The sequence below is a fragment of the Phoxinus phoxinus genome (genome assembly GCF_949152265.1).
Source record: "Phoxinus phoxinus genome assembly, chromosome: 13".
Classification (NCBI taxonomy): Eukaryota; Metazoa; Chordata; class Actinopteri; order Cypriniformes; family Leuciscidae; genus Phoxinus; species Phoxinus phoxinus.
Genome location: NC_136888.1, coordinates 24,638,760 through 24,650,734, shown reverse-complemented (window position 1 = coordinate 24,650,734; position 11,975 = coordinate 24,638,760). Strand labels below are relative to the sequence as shown.

Here is an 11,975-nt window from a genome sequence, read left to right as displayed (position 1 = left end):
ATGTGGTGTAATCTCAGGCTAATTACAAAGAAAAAGTAGGAGAGGCAGAGAGAGAGAGAGAGTTGGTCGGGGTGGAAAGACAGGTAGGAGGCGAGCCAGTGCGGGCAGTGAGCCTGCAACTCTGACACGTCCTGCTGTGGCTCAGCAGTGAACTAAGACAGCCCATCACTTCACTGTCAGCACTCTGACCCCCCCTCTCTCTCTCTCGCACACACAAGCCATTGGCTGAGTCGGAGTAGAAGGACCCCCCACCCTCCATGCCTGGACCCCCTCTCTTCTCTGTGAGTGATGGCCTGAATGAGGACTCTGACCCTAAACCCTGGACCGACCCAGAGTCTCACCAGCCTCACATAGTCATTCTCTCAAAGCCAGAAAGAATGAATGATAGCTCATGTTCTTTAGAACGAACTGCAGACAGTTTTACAGCACACGGTCATGATGAATATCACAAGTAATATATAAACAAGACATTTTTTTGGTTAAAGGATTTGTTCACTTTAAAAGTATGTTTATTAAGCCATCGAATCACACATGGCACTTATGGTGCAGGTTTGCCATTTGAAAAATTTTGTTCTATTTTTTGAAATATAAAAAGTAAACAAAAACTAATCAGAAATAGTAATCTGACAAAACATTTTCTGCAACCTAAACTAACCTTGCCTTGCCACAAATGATCAGATATTTTTGGAATAAGTCGGGATGTAAAAACACATCTTTTCTTCTGTTTTGTGGCGTACATCTGAGTGAAGCGGATTATCGAAAAAGAAAAAAATGTAGGGCGGCGATTTGGTTTTATCCATTTGTTTGATTGGTCAAATTATACGTCACCAGATAGAAGTCTGTCATTACCCACATTCTGATTAAAAATTATGACAAATAAATAAAAATGCATGGGCGAACTGAATTTTTAGAGTTTTGGACCTTGTCACCCCTTACAAAAAATAAGTATACTTTAAGTTTAAGTTTTTTTAAGTATATCTAATACTGTAGTCTAGATTCATGCATACGGTGGCTGCTCATCTTGGCAGGTCACTTCTAAAAAAGAGATTTTTAATCACAGTGTTTTTACCTAGTTATATAAAGGACAATAAATAAGTAAAGTTCAAGTATATTTTTAATTATACTTTATGTAGTTGTATACTAATATCAATGTTCTAGTAGTATACTTCTAAGTGTACTATTTCAATACAAGGGACTAAATTAGCTTTTTAGTAGTGTAACAGTAGTAAATGTTGAGTACACTAGTTCACAACTGTTTTTCATTTGTACAGCACATATAGTACAAGTAAACATACTGTACTGTACGTATACTGATAGTTTAGTTAAATACATGTAGCACATTTTTTTAGTTAATGAAAGTACACTTATAAGTTTACTCTCGGTAAACTCTAGTTTTATATGTATACTTGTAAGTTTAACTGAACAACATACATAGTTTACATTTTTCTTTATATTAATTTTGCACTTTAGATATACTGCTATGTTCCTATTTAGGTATTAATTTTTATACTTGAAATTTACCTTTAATGATACTTTAACTCTTTCCACGCCAGCGTTTAAAAAAAAAGTTGCCAGCCACCGCCAGCATTTTTGATTATTTGAAAAAAAATGATGTTGAAAAAAGAAGAAGTAGTTTACTAAAAAACAAAAACACATTTCATATCTATTTCATCCTTCTAGCCAGGGAAAAAGCTTTCCCAAAGACAGGGTTATGAAGAAAAGGCTTTTTCATATTTTCCCTGTCTCTACTCATTAGCAAGCTTTACCGCTCTTCTTCATTCTCTCCCTCCTCAGTGGCGTATACTCTCTCTTGCATATGGCTTCACTCTGTGAAGAGGACGTCCCGCCGTCAGCGTGCCTCATTCTCTTTGGTGCATGTTGGCTGGGCTCCACGGTGGAGTTGAAGCCAAGACATGTCTAGATAGCCCATCAAAAAACACTCTATGTGAGCCCACGCTCAGAGATCTGGTGCTTCTGTGAACTTCATTACTGAAAGTCTCATTATCTAATAAAAGAATGCCAAATTAGATGTATTTACAGGTCAAGAAAATAAAGAAGAATGCCTTTGAAACTCTGTTTTTAGCCAATTGCTACATCATAATCTGAGTGAAAGCTTTTCCAAAAGCCATCACCAAGGCCAACTTTTGAGTCCTTCTCCGAGCGTGATAGCTCTGGGATGTTTTTTCATGCCCACATGTCCGGGAGCTATAAGCAGGGTGTTGCTTTTCCACCGAGGGGTCAAACTTAGTGTTAAAACAGGGAGTGATCAGATCAGCCAACTAGGGCCTTTTCTAATCGCCCTGATGGAAAAGCGTCGTTTTTTCGGAAGCAGGAGTCAGCAGCAGGGTGAGTTATTGTGAAGTGATGGACTACCTCGGACCAGGAGCAATCAAAGAGATAGCCCTTGCATCTCCAAATTACTGCTGCCCATGTCTCAGATTCATCAACAGGGTGCTGGTGGCGATGCCGGCCAGGAGGCTTTGTACAGTTGTAGCCCCCCCACCCCCCACACACAATAGAACGAAGCACTCAGAATTATTTGTGGAAATGAAACCTCTGTAGCAGACGACTGGATCAGTGCCTTCACCTTTTCCCACTCACTGAAATTAAATGACATTTATTTTCTGTGGCAACAATGCATGGGAAATGTTTCAAAACGGCTGATTCCGGGAGCGATGCGATGAGGCGGCTGCCTGCTCGGCCCGCGCGCGTTGATTGATGGAAGTGATGTAAGAATCCGCGTGTGACATCGGTAAGTGCGTAAACTAATGGAGGAATTTCATTAGTCTCTTTTCCAGAATCAAAATCGTTGCTGTTAAAGAATTTTTTTTCATCAACACAGCGGATATTAAGTGCAAAAAGCAATTGTGCGTAATACAAATAGCATGTAATTATGGTAAGAGGACGAGACGGTTTTTACTCTAAACGCGGCACCAAATGTTTTCTTCACCCCATCTCACCTTCGTACTTTCTGAACCAGACAAACAAATGATGCATAATTGGATATTTCATTTAATGTATTTATTGATTCTGTCTGTTTTCCACTCGGCTATCTCATACAATATTACCAGCGTTGGAGTACAGTCGTCCAAACTTGTCAAAGACGTGGCAGGTGGTGAAGACGGTCTTGAAGGGCTGAAATGATAAGCACATTGATTGGATGTCAGCAGTTTGAAAAAAAAAAGAAAAGTTTTACACTCAACAGAGATGGTGCAATTATTAGTTTTTCCATTTAACACACACACACACACAGACACACACACACACACACAGACACACACACACAGACACACCTTGAATGAGTACTCAGTTATGTTGAAGAATCAACTTAATCTCAAATGTGTCTCCGAAAATTCTTTCGGAATAACTTTTGGGGTCAGTAAGATTACTATACTTTTACTCAGAAAGGATACATTAAATTGATCAAACGTGACAGTAAAGACATTTATAATGCTACAAAAGGTTTCCATTTCAAATAAATGTTGTTCTTTTGAATGTTCTATTCATCAAAGAAAAAACAAATCAAGTATGGTTTCCACAAAAATGTTTCTTGGCCTACAAATCAGCATTTTAGAATGCATTCTGAAGGATCATGTGACACTGAAGACTGGAGCAATGATGCTGAAAATTCAGCTTCGCCATCACAGAAATAAATTACATTTTAGAAATATAAAATAAGACCAAAAACAGCTCATTTAAATTGTAATAGTATTTGACAATATTACTATTTTTATGGTATTTTTAATCAAAGAAATGCAGCCTTGGTGAGCATAAGAGACTTCTTTCAAAAACAAAATCTTACTACCTGTAAGTCAAAAAATTTTAATGGTAGTGTAAATAACAAATACATGTATATATTAGAGATATTAAAATAAGAGAAACAACTATAATTTTATAAGGATAGAATAGCTGAGAAAATTAGGTGAATTCATGTTAGGTGAGTTCATATTGAAATAAGACTTTTGATGGATTGTCTTTACAAATCTTAGCAGCACTATTTGAGACATAATTGAAAGATCTATTCTGAAATTCTAGAGTAGACATGTCAGATTAAGCTCTTTTACCCAGAAGAAAAATGTGGAAATTAGTCTCAATTTGTTCTCAATTGAATCTTTTTGCCATCTATGAGAAAAAAGTGAGATATTCAAGATATCCCATATGTGATTTTTTCTTTCTTATAGGCTCATTTAAGATTTAAAATGTGAGTTTTTAGCTCGAGACGTGGCCTGGCGAGTAGCGCTCATGCTCCAACGAAGAGCATATGTGAGTAAATCGCATCCAAATCATCCATGTATCCATTCACTTTCCAAACCATTTGTCCAATGTAGGGTCGCAGGGATGCTAGAGTCTGGACGGATGGCCAGTCCATCACAAGTACGCAAGTCATTTTATTTCCAAAAACATTAGCGCTAAGTTAGTGAATTCTGTTTTAAAGTTTTACAGTGTAAAAGTTTATTCAGTTCATCAACTGTGCACTAACTGTTACTACAAGTATTTTACAATGACTAACAATCATATTAGCTTTAGCATCTCCACTCAGATCTAAAATTAGGGGGTTAATAAAAAGAAACACGATCAAAATCTCTCTTCCCTGATGCCTGGATGACCACGCTAACCTCACAGTAGTTGCTGTGACTCGCAATGGTTCTTCATCACTGCTATAACACATTCTCCAAGTCATCCAGTTAATGATGAATACATGAGCCACAACAAATCCTGCCCTCTTTTTCACAGCACTGCACAAAAGATCTGCGTCAGATATTTTTAGTTGGACTGGATTCAGCTTTTGGCCTAGTTGCTGCAGCAGCTACACAGCCTGTCTCGGAGCATCTCTCAGAGCAAATTGGCTCTCAGTGACCCCCCCTAGAGGCTGACCTGGTCTAAAACACGCAACCTGAATCTCCACAGCCGCTTAATGCAAGAGCCTGTGAGAAGCACTGCTGTGTTGGAATGAAAATAACAGACTGGAGTAAGAACGGGAAGAGGAAAGGGAGATTGGAAGGAAGGAAGGCGATTTAATTATATATTTAGTTTTTTTATGACTAAAAAAAGCCGAAGTTGAGCAAGGACAAACTAATGTCATAGACTGGGGCGCTGACTGTTTCCCTCTGGCAGGCATGCATGTGATCCTTCTGTCAGTCAGCGTACGCCACCATGACAATCATCCGTGTGTCTTGGCCTCGGGAAACGCTGCAGCTAGCTGTCCTTGTAAACAGCACTCCACACTAACTCGAACAACTGCACAAGAAACGCAAAAGGACATCATCTCCAAAGTGGAAAATGGAGTAATTCACATCGGTCACTACACAACAAAAATCAAACTTCAGAAATGAGATTATTGCAAAAACTTTGATTTCTGTCCCACAACAAGGCTCAGTTTGTAGACGCATAATTAATGACCAATGACTGATGTTTGTTGGTGTAGGTAGCGGCGTACGAGCTGAACTACAACGGCTTTAAGGTTAAAACATGGTGATAATAAGGATCTTACAGTTATTTTAACGTTGATTAAAAAGTATTGAGCGTTTCAGAGTTCTAGTATCTATTTATAAACCAACCTATTTCTTTTAACGTGAACAAATGTCCTTAATTGGAATCAGCGAGACACATTTCTAAAGTGCCCTCAGTCCTTCTGAATATATAAAATGAATCTCTCCTCTAGCTGATGTTCTTATTTGTCACGTCAACCTGTTCTCTTAAAATAGCTGTAACCCATGTTCTTTGTTATCTTTCACCTCAGAGTGTGTTTCATTTAACAGCTACATAACAGCAGTGGAACAACAGCGGACTTCAGAGAAGCACTCAGGGCACTTAGACACTTTTTAGCCCATGGAACCCATATTTTAACCAAGCATTTGTTGCCTCTCTCGCCAACATTACCCAATAAAAACAGACAAGGGATAAAAAAATATGAGATTGATTTATTTGCTGCAATGTTCTTCGGAATGAAGCTTTTCTATTTTTTCCCCTCACAACTGAAACCAATTAGCACAGCTAGCACTTGTAGTGCAGAAGGTAGGTCAGCCTGGAGTAATAAAAAAGTATTGACTTTTCTCTGACTGTAAGCAGGCTGAAAGGGGTGCCGCGGCCTTGTCGTACATGAAAAGAGCTCCATTAATTTCACTTATTTCAAGAAGGGCCCCTGTCAAGTCCTAATGCGTCCAATGCACTTTTCGCATTCATACACACTGACATCTTAGCTGGGCCTCAGCCGAAATGAGTTTACATTATTTTAGCTAGTGAGAAGTTGACGGCGTAATTCCCACTGCACAGCTCTGTACAGGCCAGTAGGGAAATGGCAGAGGACTCTTTCATACGTGGCTACTCTTGATCAGGCCCGGCGCCACGAGGGGGCAAAAAGGGGCATTGCCCCTCAGATCTGATTTGTGCCCCCTCAGTTACAATTTGTCCCCCCTCCCCCCTCGAAACCCTTTGATGCGTACGATCACACCGGTGTGATTAGAACATTCAGTGCATCACATGATCAACTGCTAAATTCAAATGTGCTTTTGCGCTTCGGCTGGCGCTGAGCCAGAGATGGACACGTTCAGTGGTTTTCATATATCTCAACTATATGTTTTCAATCAGTATTTTAGGTTTCAGACATTTAAATAGTATTTAAGTTGAATCCTAGCAAAAAAACCTAAAACAAAACATTTATAGTTTGCTAAATACACATGATGTCTATGAAAGCGGCAATAATAATCCTTTCAATTATAAATTGACATTGTATTTTATTCATATCAGATTTTATTCTTCTACTAATTCACCAGCCACTTATTTTTATGTATTTTGGGAGAAATGGATGAATTTATGAGATAAATTCTCAGTCTGAATTGTGGTGCAAACTAACGTGATGGCAATGGTCCTCTCAAAATTTATGAAGGCCCCCCTCCCCCCCAGTTCATGTGTCCTGGTGCCGGCTCTGCTCTGAGGGGAGCTGCATGTACCCTTTGCATTTCTGACTGCTCAAATGCACATAATAGTATTTGTTGTTGCATGTGGACTGAGTAAAATGTTTTGTTTTTTGTTAACAAGTAAAATGCTATTAAATTTTTTAATACGAGTTTGAGTTATATACAAAAAAAAAGTTGCACTAGGATTTTAAAAGCGCTTGTGTTCTCAAAAGCACATTTGGTCTACTACGGTTATACGCTAAAAATAGTCTAAAACACCAATCAAAAACTTAATCAGTCTAAGGTAAAACAAAATCACTATTCTAATCAGCCAAATTTGACAGTGCATAATCATTTCACTTTAATCAAATGCTTGATGAAATATGCATTTCTTAAACCAACGACCAATTTTATTTTATACTGGAAAAAGTCTATCTAGCTTTAAAGACTAATTACTCCCTCATGAAAAAACAGAATACCACATGCATTAAAAAACACACACAAAAAAAACAAATGATCAGGCAATGACGACGTTGGATGAAAATTAGTATTAAAAAATTGATTTGTAGTTTAACATGGTTTCAGGCAATAAGTACATGTGCAAATATTTATCTCCCTCTGTAAAAAAAAAAAAAAATAATAATAAAAAAAAAATATATATATATATAGAATATATTTTCCATATAGAATATGATTTTTTGACAATTTAGTTGAATAAATGAATATATATATATATATATAATTTTTATTAATTTTTTTATTGGATTTAACTTTAACATCTTCCAGAGTGGATGTAAGGACTAATTAAGGCATGCAAAAAATTTGATCAGTGAAACTCCAATTTTATTTAGTGGATAATCACTGTGCTTTATCATCAGAATGCATTATCTAAATACCCAATGCCATTTTTAGAATGCTGTAGAATATGACAATTAAGTCAGAGAAAATCATAAATTTGATATAATCAAGCTATTTCAGGTGACATGACCCCAATATGGCTCTCAATCAGCTAACACACACAGACAATTTCAGTAAGATTAACTGACAATACCAGAATGATGCATTTTTTTGCGCAGTTACGCAATGTTGTGTGGCTAAAGTAATCCTTCTGTGTCTATTGAAGAGACCAAGTGCATGCCATGTAAATGAGATTCCTGCTTAGTTATTACCTGCAACAGTCTCATATAATTGGCACGTGAACACAAATCCCTGTCCTTGGAAGCTTACGTACAGTAATTCTGATTTCATTAATTCAATCACACTGTGAAGAGAAAAATAACTTCCATTCATGCTATGCAAAAAATCCAATAGCTTTCAAGTAGCTGCACGAGCCACAGCACAGATGAAATTCAGAAGGGTCTGTTTTTATTGTCAGAATGACAGAGGAAACCAGTTCATATTTGAATAAACATGCATAAAGAAAAGCACAGATGGAGGAGACGGTTTAAAGGAAATGGGGTTTAGAAAAATACATGGTACTGTGGAGTAATTTCATCTTACTCTGCCCTACAAAACAATGTTTTTTTTGCACTGTGCATTTTAGATACTTTAAGTTTAAGTGTAAAAATTACACAAAAATGAGAGCCAGAGGTGTGTTTAGTGTTTTAGTGATTTAGTTTGTTTTGTCTGGAAGCAAATCAGGCAGTGCTTCCACAAACTAAATATATATTTATTTTAAATAAAAATACTAATAAATATAACAAAATATGAAATCATTACAATGCACATTTCGTAACTTTTAGAGTCATCCAAAATTGACTGTTAAATTTGCTGCTGACGGATGGTATGAATTTTCTAAATGTTAAAGTCAAAGGCCATTTCAAATCAGTTTGCAACACATTATATTTATTTACTATTTATATGAATGACGATAAAAAAGGAAATGCTGACATAATATAAGAAGGTGTAAAGTTAATTGATACATATGTAAGAAAAAAGTGAGAGGCATGTCAGGCGAATTGTTTATTACGTGGCAAATGAAGGGGCCGAGGGATTTTATATCCCTATAAAATGGATATAGTGAATCACCCAGAGGCTCTTGGTCACTAATGTAGTCCGGTCTGGGATATGAGCATGTGTGTGTGTGTGTGTGTGTGTGTGTGTGTGTGTGTGTGCACGCACGCACGTGTGTGTGTGCATAATAGAAACACTCACATGCCATTTTCTATCCTGGAGTCAAAGTAGGTTGTCCTACTTTTATATCACTTATTTATTGCTCATTATGAATATCATTCGCATTTAAACACACCTCATATATCACACATATCATGGTGATGCATTATTCTGCCAGTGATTAACAAGAGCAGCCACTAACAAAGCATCATTTTAGGCTAAATATTCCAGTTGCCTACAACAATAATAAAAAAAAAAAAAAACTGCTCCAGTTGTGCTTAGAGGCGATATTCAAGGGGGGACAATGGAGATGGGGGTCTAGCAGAGGAAAAAGCAATTACTGAAGCAACATTAGAATAGAAGAGAGAGAAAATAAATGTATGCCTGTGTTGGTGTTCAGGCGCTAAGATATATCAGTTTGAAAACATGATTGATGAAAGTCTAATGTAAGGCGATGGAGTGGCTTTTGCACCGAGGCAATGCCACCGCCAGCACTTTATTAGCCACCGTAATTAGCCCTGGTGGTTCAATTTGTTAGAATTGGTGGTGATGATGCAAAAATCAGATCGCAGGGCTGGCTATAGTCAGGGGCCAGCGTACACCCTGATGAAGGGTCATTCTTGTCAAGGGGCTATTAACTAATGCACTAATTACAGAGGAGAGGGAACGGCGCGGAAACACCCGTGCCTCTCTGTCTGTCCGCATCACTTCTGATCCACAACTACTGGGCTGACAACACACCGCTGTGGACCGTCACTTCATATCCTAAAGAGCTCAAATCATTGTAATGCCGCCTTTCACTGATTCCTTTTAAGGGTGTTTTTTCAATTTTCTTTGCACATTGTAGACTATCATAAATTAAACTCTCTTAAAAATGGAAACACTTTTTTTGTTGTTGCTCGGACTAGTGTGTTTTATCATACCAGTGTATGTACTGTACATGCATCACAGTCATTTTTTTCCCTGAACCATCACGAATAAATGTATTTTCCTCCTCAAACTGCCATTAGTTTTTTAAGTGGAAATGACATTTTTAAGAATATTAAGGAATAAAATAGCTCACTCCCTTAAATAGCTATATTTTATCCCGAATAAAATTAAATAGTATTTTCGTACTTTCATTGCAAAATAAAAATGTGATGCAGTGCCTTGATTTTTATCACAATCACGTCAAAATCTTATAATTAATTTCAAACATGCTAAGCACACTTAACTTTTGATAAAAACTATTAAAAATATATTATTTTAAAACTTTATTATAACAAACTAGAGGTGACAAGTGAGGAACAGTCATAATATGACTGTATACTGTCATAATATACATAATATACTAATATATATGATTTCACACAATAACATTTTTAAAGTTTTACATTTATTTCAATCTTTTTTGATTTTCATAGCTTAAAATTCCAATATATTTATTAGCTAGATTTTCATATTTTAAGATTGAAAGTCTAGGTCTGGGACAAGTCTAAATCAATACTACTACTACTAATAATAATAATAATAAACAATGTAAAAGAAGAAGAAGAATAAAAGTAAAGAAATCTGTTGAGAAGTGCCTGTAAGTTGAAGAAACAGCCTTAAATGGAGGAGAAAAAAGACAAAAGGACAGACAATGCAAAGGTTTAACGTCTCTAACCATAACCAGTTAAGTTCACTTAGTTCAGGAAAACTTTTCTTTTTAATGGACTTCATTGTTCAAAGGGAAAAAAAATTAGACCTCAAAAGGGTTTTATAAAAAGGACCTAGATTCAAATATCAGAGGTAAAGTTCATTAGTTATGTATCTGAGCATGTCTGAAGCCTCTGTAATTCTTCCTGCATCACTTCCTTTTATCTCCACAATTGAGATAAATCACCAAGCACTGCTTTCAGGTTAAGACATGTTAATCTGGGAAATAACACATCTCAAGGTGTGGGTCCTATGAGGGGTGGGATGAACAAATGAATGGAGAAGAAAGGAAAAAGAGAATGGGTATAATTAAATCAGAGATGCACTTGGAAATTACCATATCCATCATTATCTTCATGCGAGTCAATGCAAGGGAAAAAAAGCGAGGGGCTTAGGAGATTTATTAAAAAAAATGGTTTGTCTGCAACGTATTTCTCATTGGTAACCGTCAAAGGTAGGCAAACGTGGAACATTTATCAAGCCACAGACAAATGACACTGGGTTACTAGTTAGACAGTGTAATAAGTGCCATCTAATTTTCTCTTTAGAATCAATTTATGTTTCCAAGCTTGGGACCGTCATCAAGGGACAAAGCTTTTCCTGTGAGAAACTAGAGTTTAAATTTTCTTTTTCACATAACGTACACTGATTTTTTTTAAGCCTTTAAGATTTATGCATTTCAATTAATAGTAAAATTCCATCAAATTGAATTGAATGATCCTTACATATTTTAATTGAAAAATCTTTACATATTATATAAGGATTATTATATATAACGAATGTACCTAAGCAAAACTACTTTATTCAGGCCTTTTACAGATTATGTTTTAATGGGGAAATATCTGAATATGAACAGTGTCATAATCGTATGTTTATTTTTTTTAAATGTTAAAATATTTTACATAAAAATCTAAAATCAAATAAAAACGTAATCATTAATATTGACTCAATGGGAGACAGTATTTTGTTATACAAGACAGAGATACATATTCCAATTGCGGTTTGCATAAATCTAATATCCGAATCAAACCCATCGAGAGTACCGTCATCTTAACATACATAATTCTCACGGGAACATCAGTGCCTCTGGCGCCAGGGTCTCGGTGTGACCCGGGTTAAATGGAGGGCATCTTTTGGAGTACATTACTCTCTTAGAAGTCTAATGCATTTTGATTAATCAAAAATAGCTCTGCAGTCGCACTCTTCAGAGAAGGACGTAAATAAATAAATAAATAAGCAAACAAAATAATTAGAAAAAGCAAAACGTACCCAGTACCCCCCAGTGATAGA

At 36.5% G+C, this 11,975-nt stretch overlaps 1 protein-coding gene across 1 annotated transcript in view; it reads right to left on the bottom strand.

The window, feature by feature from the left end:
- Positions 1 to 2,990: 2,990 nt before the first annotated feature.
- Positions 2,991 to 11,975, bottom strand: part of spata17 (spermatogenesis associated 17) — a 30,336-nt gene continuing 21,351 nt past the window's right edge. Inside the window, exon 10 of the mRNA XM_079632759.1 lies at positions 2,991 to 3,135. Within this exon, the coding sequence (XP_079488885.1) occupies positions 3,055 to 3,135 (81 nt within the window). The 3' untranslated portion in view covers positions 2,991 to 3,054. The remainder of the gene's footprint in view (positions 3,136 to 11,975) is intronic.